Genomic DNA, 24,291 nt, shown 5'->3' with positions numbered 1-24,291 from the left:
AATGAAAAATGTTCAACATGAAAAAAAAATCATGTAAGACCAAATGAAAGAAAAAAGCTTTTCTTAAACTTACATGTCTAAAATCTTTTATCAAAATTTTCTCTCAAAAAATTAATACTTGTATTTCATAAACATTGTATTTCCAATAAACATATTCTATACATATTTTCAATATTATATGTATTCTATTACAGCAGTTGCCAACCAGTGGTCTCTGGACCACTGATGATCTGCAAGAAAATTTTGGTGGTTCATGGAGAACCTTGGACTTTGATCAACTCAAGATTATAAAACTTAGACAACAAACTTCAAACTTATTTGTTATAATTAAGCAAGTGAATTTCATATTAATAAAGTAAAACGGAACTTTTACAATCATTATTCTATAGATGTTCGTATCATTTTAAAAATTTCATGACAGTGGTCCACGGGATTCAAAATTGTGAGTTTAGTGGTCTGTGAGATCAGAAATGTTGGCAACTGCTGTTCTATTATATAGATATCAAATGATTAGTTTTATAACTTTAGTTCAGAACAGATAACTATTTAGAATAACTGTAAAATTGAATATGAAAATATATATTACCAAACAACAATTAAATAATCAAAACAATATTAAGAAATTTGTTTTTATAAAAAATTTTGTAAAAAATTAAGAATAAAACAATGCATTAATAAAATCAAGTTAGTTTATAACTAAAGACTTACTTGCAAAAAGAATTTATGTAGAATTATTTGAAAATAATTCTACAGGTATAAATACACAGTAAATCTTTGGGAAAAATTAATAATAATAATAATGAATTTATCAATGCAATTTCATGGAATGGATTCTCTTGTGAAACTTTTTCAAATTGAAATAACAAACATTAACTTCATTAATAGACAGACCTCCTATAAACTCCAATGAATCTGACAACTTGATGAAGAGTAGAAAACATTATCCTAGACCAATTTCTGCACAGAAATTTCTGAAAGTTGAATCAGGTCTGAAATTTAATTCTTTATGATCGTGGGAGGACTTCTTACGTTCCATTTGTCTGACTAGCAATTTTCTGGGAATGTTTTGTTTCTGTATACACATGATTATAAAATATTTTATGTATTTAAACAACAGTTTTGAAAACATTTTAAAATATGTAAAACATATTTAAATATAAACTAGAAAATTCATTGTTATCAAATGTACATTTTAAAATAATGTAAATGTTTTTCTAAATAATTCTACTTATATGCTTAAATTTCATATATGGAATTTTCAGTTTGCATTTACAACCATAGCATGATTTTAAAACTGTTTAGTCAAATGGATAGATGTGTTTGTATTTATATATATTTATAATATGTACATTATGGTAGCTAATTTTCAATATACAAAAAATTTACAAATGATTGACTGGAAAAAAATCAAAAATAATATTTCACTCCAAAACAATTGTAATAATTTAGAAACAAATTCATATGCTATATAAATGATTTTTTTTACAATCTTTGATAATTCAAAAATTTTATCACTATAAATCTTCATCATTACATTAATTGTTTAATTCAAATTATACAATTAATGCAATTATTTTTAAAAATTCCCAATTTTAATCATATATAAATTAATTTTCATTATGCCTCTGGTATATATTAACATCATCTACAATGGCAGGATTGTTATGTAATCAATAAAAATAATAGTATTACAATTTAAAAAAGGAATTACATTTCTAAATATAGGAGTAGGGATATCACTTGGAATGGTGTAAAATTTAATTCAACACTACCACCTTTCCACATTACTTCTCCTCCTGGTTCATTCACTATATCTTCTAAAGCATTACATAACGTTACTTTTATTATCGGCAAACAACTTCTCAATGTTACTTTCACTCGACTCCCATAAGCTTCATACAATCTTACAAGTAAACATCCTTCTCTATCTTCTGCCTTCTTGACAGCATCAATAATAACTGCAGAGTCACTCACCTAGATATAATGATATTTTACTTCATTTATTTTTAATTAATTATTGTATTAAGTGGTTCAATATAATAATAAATTTTATATCTAATTTCATATTTAGTTTTAGCTTTGTTGCACAATCTATTAAGAGCATATAAATATATAAATAAAAATATAAAAGTAAAAAGTAGCATCCATAAAAATTGCAATCTCACAAATTTCTACTGCAACAATGTTTCTGATGATTGTATCATCCATTGGTATAAAAATACAAACAAGGGTGGTGCATGTTCATAAGTAAAATGAAACATTTTTGATAGTTAACACTGTAAAAAGTTTAATTGTTGCATTGAACGTTGAGTTTTATCATCTTGTAAAATAGCACAAGTTTCAATATCACTAATCAACAACTTGAATTTGTTATGAAGAAAACATAAATGTAAAAACATTAAAAAAAAGTTACATTAAAAGGTATTTGTGAGTATGTCATATCAGGATAGGATACTAAAGCATCTCAACCTGAGAGAACTAGCAGTACAGTCTCTCAGGCTTTCACTCTTTCTTGCAATATGCAGGAGTAATATATTATTACTTCTACATTTTCCAAGAAAAACATTCCAAAATAGATCCTATTTCCATCTCTTCCATTTTTGAACTCAACTATCAAAACACAGCAATCAAGAATGCCAGGAAAATAATTTTAATTGTAAATCATAAAAGCAACCATTTCTGTACTTCTTAAAATAATATTAACATAGTGAGGATGAGAAGAAGGAAAAGTGATTGGTACAGTACATATGTATTCTAAATTAGAAAGAAACAAAAGACCTGAGTTAATGCTGCCTACTAAAATCCTAAATTTTTTGCCTTTGATTTTTGCAGAATTAATTCTTCTTTTATGAAAGATTAAAACATCATTGTTAAACAACAATAACTTTTGTTTTGAATATTTTATTAAAAAGAATTCAAGAGACATTTCTGAGTTAAATATTTATTATCTTATTCATTTAAATATTCTAAAAGTTAAATCTTAGAAGACTAATTGCCCACTGGGTGATTTTTTTTCCTTTTTAGTGGACAATTGTTGGAATAAAAAATATTGACATTATAAAAAGGAAAAAAGCACAATTTCGAGAGAGATGTAAACTAATTAAATTGGAATATTGTAATAAATACATAAAAATTAATTTGAAAAAGTACTTGAATTATCTTAATTAACTTTGTAAGTTTTAATAATTCCTGATATCAGTAATATTGAACATCAATAATGATGTTAGCCAGTATTTGTTTTTCTGATTTTGATACTGGAAAATATCATATCAATAGTCAATTACTTGATCATAGTGCACCACTAATATACTGGTATTTAAACCAACCAGTGCAGTTTACCTCATTAATACAAGCTAGATAGATGACTATAACAGAAAATATGGGTAATTATTACAGGAAATATGGTATAATGTATTTGGGAAAAACGAGGCATATTCATTATAAAGTACAATTTATTCAAAATTTAGCATAAACTGATGAGATCAATCACGTGAATAGCATAATATAATGGCAACAAATCTGTAAGATAAAATGATACAAAGGACCAGTCATGGATCCAGAAAAATCCAAAGGAGACTAAATCAAAAAATTAAAAAGATTTGAATAATTATAAGTAACTTTTATTAACTTGTGCAAGACAGATGTATTGTGGATGGTCCAAAAAACTATATTTTTCATCATAAAGGTTTTAAAAACAAAAATAACTAAATATCAAACTCAGTGTTTTTAAAACACTTAATGAAACATTAAACACCTTCCATCACTGAAAAATGTTTATTTAATAAAACACTAATGTTTTTAGGCCATTCTCAGGTGTAAATAAAATAAAATACAATACATAAAAAATTTTCCTGGAAATTCTACATAAAAGAAAAATTAGAATATAAAAATTCTTAGTCAGTACCTGCCCTTATATTCTGATGCATTTTTATGTATTTATTTTATTTTTTTTATAATATTTATATCATTGTTGCTTCAGTGTATTTAGTACATTTTATTTTGTTATTTATTTGTTAATTTATCTATTATTTTTGTTTTAAATTTGAATGTATAATGTTTGAATGTTCCATTGTTACAATTTTTAAAAAAACATTCAAACTCAATTACACCTGAGGATGGACTATTCCATGAGGCTGAAAACATTAGTGTTTTAGTAAATAAACATTTCTCAGCAGTGGAAGATGTTTAATGTTTCATTAAATGTTTAAAAACAAAGTTTTGAAGTTTTAACAAATAAATTTTACACCACTGACACAAAATAATTAGACACACTCCTGCAGTCACTTCATAGATCCATGATAAGGACCTATTGTTTATCAATGAAAACCCTAGAATGAACTCCCAATATGAGGTGTGATTAATATCTATTTGGAATTTTGATTAACAAGGCGAAGATAAAGTTGGCCAATTTCTGGTTTGATTTTGCATGCCATCCATTAGCAGAGATCAGTTCTTTATAATAAGTCTGAATTAAATTTTTCAATTGGTCAAAGTTGGAGTATATTTAGAGGGTTGTTTTCTTTGGACACAAATTGATGCCAACTCAGTCAGCTTTACTTAAGTCTGATGTGCACAGTAAATAATGGACAAATTAAACTAAAAAAAGTATCTTTATTGTTTGATCTCTTAGATCCAAAAAAATTAACTGATCTATTCTCAATGCACTCAGTTATATAAGTGTCTTAATTTATGGCTCTGATAGTCCTTTTGACCCAACTGTAAGTCAGGTAGTCCAACAGCTTTTATCCAAAATTTACCTTGTGGACAATCTTTTATTTCATCAGGTAGTTCTCCCTTCTTTACAAAATAAGTTGTAGAATGAGTAGGCAGAAAAGGGTAATAATGCTTGTTATTCATGATTATATAAGTGTGAAGAGTATTTCTGGTGCCTTTGAAGAGTGTGGACAATAGTTGCAGTTACCTTCATTCTCGACTAAATTCATTTCTGGTGCATATTTTTGCTTTATCATCACATATCAAGCAATATCCTTTTCACAGTTTTGTTTGATACCCCATCTTTTGACAAATCAGTTAAAACTGAAGCCAACTTTAGTATTGAGGGCATTCTAACTACACCTTTGTTCAACTCAAATCTAGCTTTCTACTCTTCATAATTTTTTTATAGTCTATCCAGAATCTTATAAATGCTCCTCTGCTTGAAATAAGCAAAAAAAAAAAAATTACTTTTTGCAGACTGTTCATCTCCAGTTTTGTGATAATTCTGAGGAAAATAACTTTATATTTAATATCAGTTGAAAGTAGAAAACTTCGATGTTCTTACTTACAAATTAATTCTACTCATCATGAATCCAAAAGTATATTCAAATTTGTGCACTTTTTTCTGTATACCTTACAATGAATTTATTTTTATAAACACATTTACAAAAAATATGGATATTTCATTAAATAAATTGAATATTTTTCATTATATCAGGGTAGAAGGTAAAATGAAGATTATTAATATCAAATTTTTAACACTGTTTTGTTAAAATTTTGAAATAAATATTAATTTCAGTTTATGCTAATTACAAACCTGAAACCAACTGAGGGATTCGTGTATTTCCAAAGGTAAAACCCTATGCATTGTAAAGCCAGGAGGTGGATGATGACTTCCTGGATTGTTTGTAAGGTATAACTGAAGCGGACAGGTAAGTTGATATGATTGTTGAATAACACCTGCTTGTTGAAATGACCCTAAAAAATAAAAATGGAAGGAAGGTACAATTTCAAACTGTTATTGTTATTGTTATTATTATTATTATTATTATTTAAAAAGCTTTTAATATAAATAGAATATAAAATTCATATGAAATAGATAATTATGTAGTGTTTGAATTTTTGAGTGTTTATAAAATATACATACATATGAAAATCATTTAAATATAAATGTAAACCTAACTAAAAATTTTATTAATTGTATAAACCAAAATTTCACTCCATCCAATTTTGATATTACACTAATTTTTTCAATATAATCCTCTTCAACTGATGTGCACATCTTTCAGTATTTTGGAATATCTTTAATTCTAGTTTCAAAAAAATCAACTGCTTATTCAATTATGTATATTCAACCATGTCTAAGTTATTACAAAACTACTTTCATACTTAAGATTATTTCTATATGTTTATAATTGTTTTTCTACATATATTGTTTCAATAGTCAAAATGAGTGAAAATCAATATCAGGTTTGGATAATAAGATAGATGGAAGGAATACTATATCCTTTCTCAAATGTTGATTGCAAATGTCATGAAAACAAATCAGAGAAATGCTTGATATGGACTTGTTATTATTATTATTACTTCACAGTTACGTAAAATGTAAATCTAAATAAAAAAATAAAAAAATTTAGTAGTAGAGTAACATGTAACTTTACAAAGAATTATTCTATTTCAAACATTTATTCATTCTCTCTCTCTCTTCCTTTCTTTCTTTTGCACTGTACTGATTTATTGTTTTATTACTCTGCTAATCCTTTCCTTTTCTGTCTAATTGTAAGTACGTATGTAAGTGTACCAGTCACTCTTTCTCATAAACAAGACTCTTTTACAGTACTCAGTAAAGGCTGAGCAGCAAAACCAAGCACATCATTGCTTGTTTTTCTATATGTATTGTTTCATGTCATTATGTATTAAACAAATCACTCAAGGAAAACTACACTAACCTGTTTACCACAGCTACATTTACATAATGTTCATTGTTTATTTACAGTACTGTACCATTAAAATGCAATCAAAATGACAAACCAAATTCATTGGTAATAAAGCAAAACAAAAAAAAGTCTGCAATTACTTTATAAAAAAATTTTTAAAAATTCTTTGTTTCATTTATACATGTACTTTTTATTTCTGTTGTTCTTTTATACAAAAAAATAATAAATAATATATGTACAGCACACACATAATAATAAATACAGTATTGAGTTATTAATTACATAGTTACACTTAAGCAATTTAAAATTCGAGTTATGTAAAGGTCTATAGTTCGCATTACTTACATAACTCAAGGTATTACTGTATTATTAAACACATCTGCTTAAACTTGTATTTTGAAAGATGATAAATTTTCAATTAACTCTTCTCTGTATATAAATTCATCATTTAAGAGAACAATTTAAAATATGATAAAATCAACAATTAGTTTTAACTTGTTGCTTTTTTTAATTGTGATAAGATAAATTTTGACAATTAAAATAATTTATAAAATATTTTTAAACAATAACTCTAGCTTAACTGCACAATGTTTCTCTTTGTTTTTATGCAGTAAAATCTAATTTAGTTTAATACAACAATATGAGTTTAGTTTAGTTTTTACACAAGTAGGATGACAGTTATTGTTCTTTTTTTTTTTATAAGATCATCATACTATTTTAAATCATTCAAAACTAGACTGGATAAATCATGCTCTGCACATTTTTGTTATTTTTATGTTTTCATAATTAATATAAATGCTTATTTCTTTATTGACAGTTGCAAATAATTTTAAAAACCAATATTAGTTGTTTACCTGAAAAATTATTATAAAAATGTAAGATAAGGCGAGTATAGCAAAAATGCTCCTAGGAATAAAAAATTCACACCTTATTAACTCCAGTAACAAGTTTAACAGAATACTAACATTTTAAACCAAATTAAATGGCCTTCTTCAGTTAACAAACTAATAATTACAAAGTACAAAAAGTAAAAGAACAAAAAATATAAACATTAAATAGAATATACAAAATTTATATACAATGGAATTTGAAATAAAAATTTATACGTAAAAGAATAGACAAAATTTAAAACAAAAAGATAAATACAATTACCTTTCCCACCCTCAGTTTAGATGTTAATGAACTAGTCTAAAAATAAAAACAAAAATGCAAAAAATGATAAATACTATTAATTAAGTTTGAACAGAAGGACAAGAAACAAATTTTTAATGTTATCAAGAGACAAAATATAATATAATGATAAATTTCTCAGAAGCAAAACACTACAACAATACTAAATGCAAAATCAAGAGACACTCAACAGAAATAAAAATGTGTATAAAAGAAAATAATTTGAATACCTAGAAATTATGAAAATAAAATCAAAAAAAAAGAATAAATGACAATATAGATTTTCAAATGCATGATTCATGGTATCCTTCTGTCACTAAAAGGAGAAGCAATTAAGTAGAATTTCAGTGCTATGTAAATGAGTATTAAATTAATAGAAAGAAAGTGAAGAAAACTACAGAAATCATCAAAGAACTAAACATCACAGAAGCTCAGGTGACATAAATAGTTTATTAAATGAGAAGTTTTGAGAGAGAAATAATATAATTTTTAAAGTCTTATGTCTTTTAGAAAATACATGTAATGAAGGGACCTGTATTTTAATAATAAAAGATAATAAGATCCATAGATCATTGTAAAAGTAAAAATATGAGTAGACCATAAACAATAACTTGGAACAAATGTGTTTATAACATACCACAATTTACATATTTATAGGAAAAGTTCTGGAGTTTTAATAAATAAAAATTAAAATTTCTATTTTAGAATGTGAGTAGTTTTTAAAATTTAATTTTATTAAGAAATGAAAAAAATCAATTTTATAATATATATTTATAGATCTAAGATATCATTAGAAAAGATCTCAGGAGGGAAAAACCCAATAAAAATGAATGTAATAAAAATAAAAAATAAAAATGTATATTTAATGTATAATCTTCACCAAATGTGAATATATTTTTATACAATGTAGCAAAATCAAAATTTTGTATATATAGATGTAATATAATTATGATTTAAAAAAAGTAATATTATAAAAGAACTTGTAACCTGAAAAGTATCTACTTCAATACTGTCTGAAATGCATATCTAATAAAATAGAACAGCTAAAAAAGTCTCTCGGTATCAACTGAAAACATTCCCCAAAGGTGTGATAAGTCCTCAGATTAGAAACAAATATAGAAAATTGATAACATTAAATGATAAATACTGTAATTGTAATTTGAACAGTAATATTTATCATTTTAATAATTTTGACTGTGCAATTAAAAAGTTAAACTGGAAGAAAATCTAATCAGAAATTATTACAATTCACTTATTAAGAGACAAACTTAATAAATTTATACTTTTATAATTATTACAGGATTTATTAATGAAGGTAATGAGAGATACATGAATTTACTAATAAACAGTAAATTAAAAAATTTACTTTTTTCTCTTTTCTGAAGCCAGATAATTTTATAGTTAATAGGATAAATTATTCTTTATAATAAAATATCTTATTTTAAACTTTTAATAGTTTGGCAATTCTAAAAACATATTTTAATCAATTAAAAAATTCTATCTTGAGGAAACCGTGTTTTGTATTTTCTTTTCTTTTCTTTTCTTTCGAAGACACAATGTAGTGACATAAACTTAAACACTGGGCGAATTTTTCATCCTTTTTATTCGGTTGGAATTTTTCATCCTTTTTATTCGAACTGAATAAAAAGGATGAAAAATTCGCCCAGTGTTTAAGTTTACGTCACTACATTGTGTCTTCGAAAGAAAAGAAAAGAATTAAAAAATTGTTTTCAATTTTTAACCAGTTGTTTGCGTGGTACTCCATGGGAGAAACCGCAAACAACTTTTTTTTAGTTAAACTGTTGCGCAGTACTCCAGTTGGAGTAAGTGTCAATTTTTTTGTAATTAACTAATTAGTAGTGATTTAAGCACTGATTGGCTTTTATCTACATCAGCGGTGGCCAACCTTTTTGGAAGCAAGGGCGCAATTAAAAATTTTTACGAACGTTGCGGGCACAACAATATGTAATGACATTGTGGCCAACCTGGCAACACCTTACCGTGCCCCTAGATTTTTCCCTGTCTCCTGGTCAGCTGACACACTCTGCACTAGAGCTCCAAATAAATTTATTTTACCTGTTAAATTCTGTGTTTATTTCATCTAGAACCCAAAACATCATATATGTTTATTGTTAAAGTTATTTTTAATTTTTTTTAATTCTTAATTATACTTTCTTAAATTTTTTTTCATTTAATTTTTGTCATTTTTAATTTTGATTCTTTTTGATTTCATTTTATAGGTTAAAATAATAATAAAAATGTGTAATAACAATTTTATTGAACAACATTTATTACATAATACATGAAAAATTAATGAGAAGGTTGAGACTGTATTTCGAGACATAATTTTTCAAAATCAGGAGAGTAATTTGATACTGCTACTCTTAAACTATCATTCTAATTTTCATCTATATAGAGTTTTTTAATATCTCAATAAATAATTACTTGAAAATTTCAATTAATAAATAAGTACAGTAGAGCGTCGTTTATCCAAATCAAATGGGGACTGGAGTTGTTTGGATAACTTATTTTTGGGATAACCGATTATGTACGAAAAAATATATTAACATATCCCATGTTGAAATTTTTCTCCATTGCATGTCGCTTCGCGTTGAATTTTCGTTGATTTTAAGCCTAACAAAAATTTTTATAATAATAATCGTGGCTATTGTATCATTAAAAATTATTTCTTTATTTTGTACAAACAAAATAAATATATTGAAAAATATAAAAACAAAAAAATTATATTTTGGAAGTTAATCTAGTATCAAAAACGTTTGATTCAGCATGACACAGTCCGAATGGAAAGCTTTCGGTTAACTGACGTTTCGGTTGATCGGCTTTCGGATAAACGACGCTCTACTGTGATAAGTAATTTCAAGAAAATTCTGCTTAAAACCTGGATCATGAAATTGATTGGAAATAAAATTAAAAAATTATTTTAATTTATCGGGAATCGTGTCATGGGTGCGTAATAAATTGCTTATGGGTGCACTTGTGCTTGCAGGCGTGAGGTTGGCCACTCCTGATCTACATAGACTGTCTGTTTCAACGAATAAAATATTTGTTACCACCCCATATTTTTAAATTTACCAACAAAACTCCTCCTTTCTATGTTAAGTCTATGGGAGATCTTTCTTTCATTCATTAGACAATAAAATCCTTGTTTGAATGCCTGTATAATAAAATCCTCATTTGAATGCCTGTTGAGCTCTAACTGATATATTTTAGTTAAATGACTATCCTTTAATGAATAAGCATCAACTTGCATTTGTGAGGTGGGAACTTTCTTGGAAAAAGTTATATCTTCTCGAAGCTACATTGTCAGCTACAAACGTTAACAAACAATTATAAATCATTATTTTCATCTATTTTTAGCTCAAATTTAGTAAATTTTTATGTATATTTATCCTATTTAACAAATAAGCATGTTTTTTAAACCATTCAGCCATAAATCTTTTAAAAAACAAAGTACTTCCGGTTATCGTGGTACTTCTGTAATATGTAAAAAATATGTGTATAATCGTTAATATAATAAAGTAATAATCATTTGATATATACCACTGCTAGTAGAATCAAATATATATCATCAATACTAAAAAGTGAATTGATCTAGATTTAGAAAATCCACCACTCCTTTCCATGCCGATTGGCATTATAATCTATAGGCTGTATTATTTCTCTACATCAGTTTAGAAAGCTGCAGTTTTTTTTTTATTTGTGAGAATATAGACCTATCTATCTAACATATATAACAGATTAATCGGATGTTTATTTAAAAAATTTTTTTTGATTTTTTGAAATCTCAAATTTTATAAATTTTTAAAACATACATATTATTTTAAAGTGAACAATCGTAAAGTGTGATATGTGTGTGATAAAAGACAAAAAATAGATCAGATCTACAACAATTTTTAACAAAGATATCACAAATTGAAAAACCACTATAAAAACCACAAAACGTATATGCAACAGCAATTTTGTTTCAGGTTATTGAGACTAGCAGCTGTCAGGTTAAAAGATCAATTTTTCAATCTATAATTCATTGAAAAAAATATTCAATTAAGAACAGTTAAAAAGATTACTAAACGTTTCTATGACTTAATCACTTTTTAAAATCATTTTGCTCATACATGATTTTATCATGTGTACACAAAAGCTGAGTGATCATTTCTCCATTCTATCATTAGATATTGTGAAACTTTGAAATTATTTTCTATTTAAATTTTTCTGAGCTTATTTTAACATTTATTGTTATTAATTGATAGAGTAGAAATGAAGTAATATGGTAAAAGAATTGTCTTTGAATAGGCATTTGTGCCTTACAAATAGGAAGTTCCCTCTCAGCATTTTTTTTTCATTTCACTTATTTTTTTAATTAATATCTACAGTAAGACCCCTCTTAACGCAAGGGATGCGTTCCTAGATGACAAAGTGCTAAATGAAACAGCATTAAATGAGATCATTTTAGCATAAAGTAAATAGGGAAAGGGAACATATGACCAAAAATAAACAAATTTTATTTTAATTTTAAGTTAGTTTTATATTAATTTGCATAATAATATATGTTAAATAACAAACATATGCACACAGTGTAAGGAACCGAGTCCGAGTGTTATTTTTATTTTATTATTTTTCGTTTTATTATATTTTGTCTGGGGCTTATATTTAGTTAGGACAAAGGTTCCCCACCACTCTCTTAGTAACCAAAAATAATAATAATAATAATAAACCAACTCATGAAAGAACGAGTGCTGTAGGAAAAATCACGCACACTTGCGCTGCCCAGCGGAAATGAACAGCCCGCAGAAAAAAAATGCAGGGGGAATCCCCACACTCACTAAAAAAGAAATACTTACTAAACCGTCATAAAACATCCCAGAAAATTGTGCTAAATGCTTTGTAAACGGTTTATAAGATTTTGTCGAAGAATTGAAGCTGCCAGAAAAAAATTTGATGTTAGACAAGTATGTAAATAAGGGGAGTAACCTAGCTGAATTGTGACGTCACCTCACAGCATAAAACCAGCTCGCTAACCGAAGAGAACAAGGTGATTTTCAGAGTGAGGTGATTCCTGATCAAGGTGTACTACTGAGTGAAACATTCGAGGAAAAGTCCAGATTGAAAGTTAGGCGATCCAAGGTGTTTAAAGAGGAATTCGATTTGACGATAGCGAAAGGATTGAGGAAACAGGTTCCTAGTATAGTGAGGTGACAGACAGGCATTTAGTTCGTAAGAGATTTTGTTCATAGTTCTTAAGTATTTGATTTGTCGAATTTTCAAAGGGGAATTAAGATTAAGTTAAGCTAAGTAGCTGAGTTTTATTGTCAGGTTGACTTGTTGATTTTCGTTAATAAATTTTGTTTTGGATTATAGACATTTGTACATAGTTAAATTCGATTTACTAATTAAATATATTTGAAACTTTTTTCTATGACTTGAAATTTGTCGTTATTCTTACTAATTTTCTCGGTGCATGCGTAAAAGCCCAGGCCTGGCAAACTAATCTCGAATCCGCGTAAAGTACTGTACCTGTTAGGCTAATGGAAGTTTTACTGGCCACAGTTAGTGTCGGTTTTCTGAGATACTAAAAATAGTACTTTAAAACAGAAATGTAAAGTTCATTTTTTGTGATGAAGGTCCTGGCTTTTTTGAAATTCTTGTTTTTTGTGATAAAGTCATGTAGCTTCATTTGTAACTCTTTTTTCTTTCCTTAAGCCAGCGATTCCCAAGGTGTGTGCGCGGCTTCCTCACAGGGGCATCACAAAATTGTATAATGTACTTGTTAGAATTTGATATAGGGCATCTTGGGAAAATCTGCATTTAGCAAGGCTGCCTAGAATCAAAAAGTTTGGGAACCACTGCCTTAAGCAAATGTCATATCAGAAGCAGAAGACTGCATCCAAAACATCTCATTTTGCTTTTGCACTCCTTTCAAAATCTGGATCATTCGCTACAATTTGATCAATGATTTCTGTTATTGTTACCAAACTTTTACTAAGAAAATCTGTAGAGAAATTCTTTGGTTTCTTCATTTTCAGAATCATTATTTTCCAGTTCTACACGAATTCCTTGTTCTGCCAGTTCTTGAAGGTTGTTGGGTAAGGCTCTCACCAGAAACCTGCTGTAACTCCTCAATATCCTGCTCATCTACATCTCCTAGTCCTGTTGTATCGATTAAGTTGACAATTTGGTCAACCTAACGAGTACAGCGATAGGCTCTTCTCATTGAGAATTCTTGAATACCTTCAGTCATAACTTCTTTCACACTTTTTTCATACATTTATCAGTTAATTCTTGCCAAGCAAAATCAATATTTCCTATGGCATCCACAATGTTATATTTTTTTCCAAAACTGAACAAAAACAGATTTAAGGGAAGTATGGCACTACAACAAATTGTCACCTTTTTCTGATTGGTTCATGTTCATAAATAATTGTATTATATATGCATCAATGAAATGCCATGATAATTTGAATTAGCATAAATTTTGAGTTTTTTTAGGCTTTGAGCAAATCGTGTTATATCGAATCAGCATTAATCAAGGTAGCGTTAAGCACAGTCTTACTGTACAACAAAGTGGAGAAGAACAAAAAACAACATTTTAATATTTGAGAATATACCTTCTAACTGCATACCAATATCATGCTTTCAATGTCTGCTCCTTTGAAGACGCAGAGATATATGATGATGCATTTTATATGAAGATTTGATTATTATTTTAGTATTTTTCTGCAGATGTATGCCATTGTGGATTATATGATGCCATAAATTATGCAAACAAAAATATGTTAATATAACTAATTTAAATAAATAATTTACAAACATATCAGTTAGTATTATTATGAAATAAAAATTTACTCAATTCAGTCACAAAAATATAATTAATACAAAGAAAAGTTGGATGCACAGCTATTTGCCTATTCTATTGTTCTGCTGGAGTTTTAATTCACATTGAGTACTTGAGAATTTCTCAGCTGTTCCAGATATATCAGATCTGTTTCTTCATCTACCTAACTACCTAAATGCAAGTTTAACCAAATCCATAACAAAAGCAATTAAAATCTCTTAGTGTTCACAAAGCAAAACTATCAGAAATAATATGATGATACATTTTTTAAAGCATTAAAAAATTATCTAAAGATAGATACATTTTTATATAATATATTACTTCTGATAAAAAATTCTTTAATTATGATTTCTACATTAAACTTTAAACAAACCTGTGTGAGGCATGAGGGCATATGAAAATCTATGTTCTCCAATATCTGCTGTTGGATCTGGACTCTTTGAGGCTCGCAGCAAAGAAAGCCGAATTACATTGGAATGAACTGCATGGCCATATTTATTTGTATTTAAAAGTGCCACACCCCAATCATGTTCTGAGACATCAATCCATTTGTGAGCATAAACCTATTTTATAACAGATTTGAAATTTTTATTAATAAATATTTTGAAAATGTAAAATAAAATAATTTTATTACAATTAATACAATGAAATATTTCGCAATTAATAAAAATTAAATTGTTCAATACATTACGAACATTTAGAACAGAATTTCTCAAACTAAATCCTCGGATTATTTGTAGAGGGTCTGTGATTACATTTAGAAGGTATTTGGTAATATATATTGATAAAACAAAAATAAGTTTGATTGTCTCACCCACACACAAAAGCATGTATGTAAGGTTCATAAACTATTTTTCTTTTTTTGAAAAGTCTGAATATCTCAGCAGTTTGGAAACTACTACCAATATAGAAGAATGATTTTGGAGGAGTTAAGTCGATCATTAGTGATTACAGGTATCCCTCATCATCATCATCCCTGGGCTCATTGCCTGTTGGTGTCTGATGCCTTTTCCACTATAATCATCCAATGATTGCCTAAATATTCAGGCTGTAATATGGCTATAATCAAACAATTAATACAAATAAATTTGGAACTAGAGGTAAATGTTAGGTGCCATCTCTTATCTAAATTAATAATAATAATAATAATAATAATAATAATACAGACAACAACTACACCATAAATTCACACAACAATATCCTCACCTCACTGTTACCGAACAAAGGGTTGTTGATCAAAAAAGAACAATTATACACAACAACCTTATCTCACAAACAACACTTGAACTTATCAAACAACAGGTTGCTGATCAAATACATCAACAGACAGAAACATCTAACATTAATGAAGATCATGTAACCTGTCAGGATAATCCAGCAACAAGCATTGATAATAACACACATACAACAATTACCACTAATGATACTACAGACACTTCCTCATCCATCACTGATAACATAGACTTGGATTTAGTTAATACGCTCTCACTTATATTTCAGGAAACACTCACTAAATATACAGGTACAGATCCCACACAACGACCACGAATACCGCAAATACCAAAAATCAACACGTCAAAGGAAGTAGGAAAAACACTAAATTACGTAAACACTCACTTACTACCACACTACATTCATTCAATTTCTACACTCGCAGACATTCATACATTAGTTTATGCTGGGGCAGTCACAGTAGTGACACACCATGGACTGAAAGTACAATCACAGACAAATACACAGAAAACACAATTCTATCACAAGCCTGCCTGGCAGAGAAGAATAGAAACACAAATAAATGACATTAGACAGCAATTAGGCAGGCTGATACAATACACTAAAAACAACATAACACCCAAATTAAGGAAATAGCTCAAAAACATTTTCAAGAAAATAAAAACACACACAAAACATGAACATCACAAACACACGCATTACAGAATACATTGATACACTAAAACAAAAACTTGCTGCCAAAGCACGTAGACTCAAACGATACAAAACATGTACACTATGAAAACAACAAAATAAATTATTTACAAACAATGAAAAACTCTTTTACAGATAAATTAATAACAAAGCAAACACTGATACACAGCACAGTGGCACACCAACAGAAGAAGAACTCACAACATATTGGTCTTCTCTTTGGTCCAGTGCTGTCACGCATAATGCTGATGCAGGCTGGATCGAGGAGGAGAACAGAAACTTGCACAACATACCAACTATGCCCTGTGTTGAAATAAACATACATGATTTCCAATACACTGTTAACAAGAACACACAACTGGAAGACACCTGGTGTAGACAACATTCACAATTTCTGGTACAAAAAGTTTACATCACTGCACCAGGAACTAGCTAAACATCTAACACATATCATCATTCAATCCACAAGACATGCCAAATTTTCTTACTCAGGGCATCACCTACACGAAACCTAAAAACAACAATACCACAGACCCCACACAATACAGACCAATTACATGTCTTCCAACACTCTACAAATTATTGACATCCTGTATTGCAAACAAAATATACAAACATGTTGAAGAACACGACATTCTAACAGAACAACAAAAAGGTTGTCGTAGAAACCACAGGGGATGCAAAGAACAGTTACTCATAGATTCAGTCATTCTATGGCAAGCACACAAACAACACAGAAACATACACATGGCATATATAGACTACAGAAAAGCATTCGACAGCGTTCCATACAGTTGGCTGCTACATATTCTAACACATGTACAAAATACATCCATCACTCATTGCATTCTTTCAAAACACTATGCAGCACTGGAGAACAACACTACATCTCAGGGTTCATAACACTTCCATACAAAACAAACCAAATTTTTATTAGGCGAGGAATTTTTCAAGGAGATTCCTTGAGTCCTCTCTGGTTCTGCTTAGCCCTGAACCCATTATCCAACATGTTAAACAACACGCAATATGGTTACAATATCAGACACGAAAAAACAACACAGTTTACACTGTCACATCTCATGTACATGGATGACATAAAACTTTATGCATCCACACAAAAACAACTTCATCAACTCCTACAAATCACACATTCATACACCAAGGACATACAAATGGAATTTGGCCTAGATAAATGCAAAACAGTTCACATAGAAAAAGGAATCCTGAAGAAAGAAGATTTTGCACTTGGAAATGGAGACATTATTGAATCCATGGAAGAGGGCGAGTTCAACAAGTATTTAGGATTCCAACAGGCCAAACTAACAGAACATACACAAATAAAGCAAAGATTAATTAAAGAATACCAAAGTAGGTTAAATGCTATTCTCAGAACACAATTAAATGCAAAACACACAGTTAAAGCAATAAACACATATGTCATCCCAGTACTCACATATTCTTTTGGAGTTATACATTGGACTCACACAGATCTTGAGCAACTCCAAAGGAAAACAAGAACAACACTTACTAAGCATAAACAACATCATCCTAAATCCGCCACAGAAAGATTAACCCTTCCACGTAAAGATGGCGGACGTGGCCTGATTGACATAGTTAACAGTCACTACAAACAAATACAGTCACTGCGAGAGTTTTTCTACAAAAAACAAGAAACATCACAATTACATAAAGCAGTAACTCTAGCAGACTCAAATAACACACCATTAAACTTACACTCACATCATATGGACACAACGCAACATATAAAAAGCACAGACACCATTAAGCAATCGTGGGCTCGAAAGGCACTCCATGGCAGGCATCCTTATGATCTGGCCCAGGATTTTGTTGACAAAACTGCGTCAAACAGCTGGTTAGCACGGGGATGCCTCTTTGGGGAGACGGAAGGATTCATGATCGCCATACAGGATCAGGTCATAAATACTAAAAACTACAGAAAACACATACTCAAAGATACAACACTCACAAATGACACATGCAGAAAATGTCATGTCATGCCAGAAACTATACAACACATCACTTCTGGTTGCAAGCTCTTGGCACAGACAGATTATCTACACAGACATAATCAAGTAGCAAATATAATACACCAAGAGCTTGTAAAGAAACACAAATTAGTAGACATCCACAAGCCATACTACAAATACATTCCACAGACAGTATTGGAAAACAACACGCACAAAATGTACTACGACAGAGCCATAATCACAGATAAAACAATTTACTACAACAGATCAGACATCACACTCATTGACAAACACAATAAAATCACATACATTATAGACATATCCATTCCAAACAGTCACAATATACAAAACGCATGCACTGAAAAAATTAGCAAGTACACAGAACTCGCCCAGGAAATAAGGCATCTGTGGAGGATGGATAGGGTGCTTATTGTACCTGTTGTTCTCTTCTCTACAGGTGTCATACCACACACACTACAACAAAAGCCTGGGCACATTACAATTGAATAGAAACATATACATCACACTACAGAAGGCCACTATTTTGAATACATGTCATATTGTGAGAAAATTCCTGAATACAGACACCACACTGATACACTTCTTTCATTTCTGTTTTGGTTACTATGCCTTGACTTTGGTCCGGCATAGTACACAGCCACCGGTGTTAACCGAGTATCTCTCACTTAAAAAAAAAATAATAATAATAATTTAATAATATATTTAGAACCTTCTGGAAGAAAAAAACTGACCTGGGGCAGGGCTTGAACCCACAGCCTCCGCTTGCCATGCAGTGCGCTAACAATGCGCCACCCAGATCCCAAGCCAACCCTCGCTTCCAGAAGTATTAAAAGTTTGATATAACCTTCCACAGTTACTAACGGCCAATGAACATCTCCTCTGTGGCGGGAGATGTTCATTGGCCGTTCATGTAGAATTGTCTCCAGCCAGCACTATTAGTAACCATGGAAGGTTATATCAAACTTTTAATACTTCTGGAAGCGGGCAGGGTGCCCCAGCTTGTTTCGTTTGCGTTTATTAGTGAGTTCTGTGCGTCTATTTTAGGCTTATTGTGCCTTTCGATTGCGCTCTTTCATTTTGCGCTTTAACGAATCCTCAGGGGAAGCGGTTACTGAACCTCCCAGTGGTCCTGCCCGCAAGTAGCCCCTAGTGGGCGAAACTAATCAGTAACTGCGCTTGTTCAACACGTTTGAAAAGAGTCCTTTTAAGGACTATGGCCAAAAGGCCAAAATCTTCAGAAACGGACGACGAGACGTCGTCCCTCGAGATGAAAGTGTCTCTCGAGTCAGAGAGAGTGATTCGTGCGGAAAGTATCCGCGATAAAATCAAGGAATATATGGTGGAAAACAGCGCTTGCAAGATGACCCAAAAGCACACAGCGTTCATCTGCGAGAAGATCGAGATGATCATAGATTTGGTAAGGCGGAGCGAAGAAGATCCGCTGCGAATTGCAATGGATGACATTAACCAAAAACTGGACAAAATCCTTACAACGCCAACAGCAGCACCAGTGCAAAGTTATGCACAAGCGGTTGCGAAGACAGCGAAGCAGAAGCCCAAAGAAATAATACTAGTAGAACCCGAACAAGAGGGTGAAGATCCAGAACGAACTAAAGATCGTTTAAAGAAGAACGTAGACCCACGACAGCTCGGAGTGGGAATTCAAGCCATGAGAAAACTGCGACGCGGCGGCGTGGCAATTGAAGTCGGCTCTGAGGAAGAAAAGAAGAAGCTAAGAAAAGAAATAGAAGAAAAGACTGGTTTGAAGACTAGAGAGCCAGCGAAGAGAAGACCCCGAATAGTTATCTATGGAGTTGCCAGGGACACTCCGAAAGAAGAAGTACTGGAATGTTTGTATGAACAGAATGACATACTAAACTGCAATCTGAATACTGATGAATTTAAAAGTGAAGTAGAACTGAAATTTAAATATGGTAGCCGAGAAAAACGGACAGTCAATTGGGTGGCTGAAGTCAGCCCAAGGGTCCGCCAAGTACTGTTGCCCAAAAAGAAAATCAATCTAGGCTGGTCTAGATGTGGCTTGGAAGAATATATAAATGTCACCCAGTGTTATAAGTGTTGCAAAATCGGGCATATAGCTAAAAACTGCACGGAAAAGGATATAGTCTGCAGCCAATGTGGACAAAACCATAGGTACAAAGACTGCCCGAATAAGGGCCGTGCTGAATGCTGCAATTGTAGGCGGGAGAAACTTAAAGAAACAGGTCACAATGCGTGCGACAAAAAGTGTCCCTTGATACAAAAAGTAAGACGAATGATAATTTCTAAGATAGACTATGGCTGTAACTAATCAAGAACAGTTTAAAACGATCAAAGTTTTACAAGTAAATACGCAGAAATCAATAGGGGCAACTACAGCGTTGTGCAAGATAATGGAGAAGGTAGATGTCGCACTTGTTCAAGAGCCCTACTGTCGTAGAGGCACTCCGGGCTGCCTGAGAACGTCGTACCGGACGCTGTTTGACAATAGTGAGACACCAAAAACTCTGATGATAGTTAACAACAGATCAATCCCAGTGCTATACTACGCACAATGGAGTAACAAGAGCATGACCTGTATTGAAGTGGGACACGGAAGAAGTAGTATCGTTATGGTTACCGTATACTGCCCGATAACAGAGGACCTTGGTCCATTATTAAGTGAGCTAGATGAACTGATTAGAAACTTTAAACATAAGAGTATAATAATCGGAGGAGACCTTAACGCCCACTCACAAATGTGGGGCGATCCCGGCAACGATGAGCGAGCTGACCTTTTGCTCGACTTTGCGAGCGCTAATGAACTACACATAGTGAATGATCCAAACTCCCAGCCTACTTTTGATGGCCCAAGGGGCCAGAGCTGGATTGATATCACGATGTGCAACACCAGAGCTTTAAGACTAATCCAAAGTTGGGTCGTGGCTCCGATTACCAGCCTAAGCGACCATAATTACATCTTTATGGAAATCGGACAGTGCAATTGGATGGAAGAGGAACAAACGGCACATTATGCCATCAATAAGGCCGACTGGAAGCTCTTCCAGATGAAACTGGAAGAAACGATAGAAAACTTAAGTCTGGACAATATATCAAATAGTAAAGAAGCAGAAGACAGCATAACTAAGTTTCATAACAGGGTTATAGACATATGCAATGAGACTATTCCGAAAAAGTTAAACAAGAAGAGAGCAGTCCCGTGGTGGACTAAAGAACTGGGCGAGATGCGGAGAGTAAACAATCAACTCCGTAGAAGGTATCAGAGAACAAGAAACAACCAAGAAAGACATAGAAAGCGAAGTGAATATATGGACCATTGCCAGGCCTATAAGCAGAAGATAAAGGATGTTAAAATAAAATCATGGAGAGAGTTCTGCACTAGCAGTTCAACCAAACCATGGAATTACATCTATAAGGCGTGCGCGGGAAAGCTGAAGCTACCGCAATACCTTACAGCCTTGAAAGTAAACGAAGAGTATACAGAGGGATATGTGAAAACAGTACAAGCGTTGATGACGGGGTTTTTCCCGGAGGATGACCCCGCAAGCGACACGACCGAGCATATACAAATAAGAGAGGAAGTATGCACTACATACACAGGGTCGATGGACCCGATGTTTACCGAAGAAGAGATTAACAATGCCGTACAACGGCTCAAACCAGGCAAAGCACCTGGACATGATGGTGTGGTGGCAGAAATAATGCACAAAATTTGGAATATCAACCCCAGTTACCTCAGCAAAATATACAACTTATGCCTCAAGTTTGGAATCTTTCCTAAAATCTGGAAGATAGCCAAGTTGGTCATCATACCAAAGAGCGACCAAGCAGAAAAGAGCCTGGTCAAAAGTTACAGGCCCCTTAGCCTGCTACCAGAGATGGGAAAAGTCTTGGACTTCCTCATCAGCCAGAGGATAACTCAACATCTCGAGGACGTAAATTTCCTCAGTCCAAAGCAGCACGGATTCCTCCCGAATAGGTCAACGGAGGACGTCATCTGCAAGGCCATCGATGCTATAAAAAGTACATTAGACAAGAATAAGTATTGTTGCAGTATAAGTTTGGACATACAAGGGGCCTTTGACCATGCGTGGTGGCCCCTTATCCTAAAGACGCTGAGAAAAGCAAGCTGTCCCGTGAACATCTACGAAGTAGTCAATGACTACTTAAGCGACAGAAAAGTCATCTATAATGCTAACGGCTCAAATATACATAAGATACTCAGCAGAGGCTGCCCTCAGGGGTCTAACTCGGGACCTCTATTCTGGAATATAGTGTACGACAGTTACTTGAAAACGAACAAAGGAGAAGGCATTACTGAGTTAGCGTACGCTGATGATACAATAATAATATACGGCTCAAACTCAAGAAGAGAAATAGAAAACACTGGAGACAAAGTTCTAAATCTAATAACAAAGAGGGGTAAAGAACTCAAGCTCTACTTTAACCCCCAAAAGACAAGAGCGATCATATTTACAAGAGGAAGAACTCCCGACCTATATAAGAGACCACCAATAATAAAGATGGAAGGACACAACATAAAAGTGGAAAAAGAAATGAAATACTTGGGAGTGGTGTTGGATCACCGTTTAACATGGTTGCCACATGCTACTTACGTACGGACAATCTGTACAAGCCTATTTAACGCTCTAGCAAGAGTGGCCAAAGTGAAGTGGGGACTAAAGAGTGAAGCTATTGCAACAATCTATAAAGGGGCATTTATACCAAAGATAACTTATGCAGCGGGTGCTTGGTATGAAGCCGCTGAAAAAGGAACCATCAAAAGAAAGCTAAGGAGTGCACAGAGGGTTGCACTATTAAGAATGACTAAAGCATTCCGCACTACCTCCACGGAAGCTTTGATGGTGATTGCCGGGACAACACCAATAGACTTAGTTCTTCGGGAAAAAGCTAAAAGCTATAAGTGTAGAAGAGGACACCCAATAAGCATAAGTGACCAGATATATCATGAGACGGATTACGAGAGGCAGCCAACGGCCACCATGTTACCAAAACTCTATAATCGCAAAGCTATTAAACTTGCGGAAGAAGAGGATAGAGATGAAATAGAAATTTACACTGATGGGTCTAAGGTTGAGAACAGAGTGGGAGCATCGTTCATTGTAATAAAAGATAAAGAGAAAATTCATCAAGCTCAATATAGATTAGACGATAGATGCTCTGTGTATCAAGCAGAACTGTTCGCCATTCTCCAATCCATAAAATGGATTCTCTCCACCAGTGTTTCTGGCCCAGTGATAATAAACACAGATAGTCAAGCTGCAATCTACACACTGCGGCAATTCACTGATAAAAACATAATGGCCATGGAAGTCAAGAGTATCATAGAGGAACACGATCTTAAAATCAAAGTGAGATGGGTAAAAGCCCATATTGGAATTGAAGGGAATGAGAGAGCAGATGCTCTCGCCAAAGAAGCCACTCTACTTACTGATGTCTCCTATGACAAAATCCCAATGTCATATATTAAAAGACTGCTACGGCAGGAATCAATTGATGAATGGCAAGAGGAGTGGAGTTATAGCGAGAAGGGACGGCATACATTCTGGCTGCTCCCAAATATTGAAGAGAGAATAAACGAATTAAGATGGCTTCCACAGGATTATACCATTACACAGCTATTATCAAACCACTGTAACACAAAAGAATATTTGAGAAAGAT

The 24,291-nt window shown here is 31.9% G+C and overlaps 1 protein-coding gene across 2 annotated transcripts in view; it reads right to left on the bottom strand.

Annotated features, from left to right (window-relative positions):
- Positions 1-349: 349 nt before the first annotated feature.
- LOC136977663 (alpha-mannosidase 2C1-like) overlaps positions 350-24,291 on the bottom strand; it is a 105,556-nt gene continuing 81,614 nt past the window's right edge. Inside the window, exons 15-17 of one of the 2 annotated variants that reach the window (XM_067273195.1) lie at positions 15,047-15,236; positions 5,534-5,694; positions 350-1,974 (exon numbers count right to left, since the gene is read on the bottom strand). In XM_067273195.1, the coding sequence (XP_067129296.1) occupies positions 1,708-1,974; positions 5,534-5,694; positions 15,047-15,236 (618 nt within the window). In that variant the 3' untranslated portion in view covers positions 350-1,707. The remainder of the gene's footprint in view (positions 1,975-5,533; positions 5,695-15,046; positions 15,237-24,291) is intronic. The other variant, XM_067273196.1, reaches the window with a different exon arrangement.

This window comes from Centruroides vittatus, unplaced genomic scaffold (genome assembly GCF_030686945.1).
Source record: "Centruroides vittatus isolate TY-2023 unplaced genomic scaffold, ASM3068694v2 contig_466, whole genome shotgun sequence".
Lineage (NCBI taxonomy): Eukaryota > Metazoa > Arthropoda > Arachnida > Scorpiones > Buthidae > Centruroides > Centruroides vittatus.
This window is presented reverse-complemented; position numbering and strand designations above follow the sequence as displayed.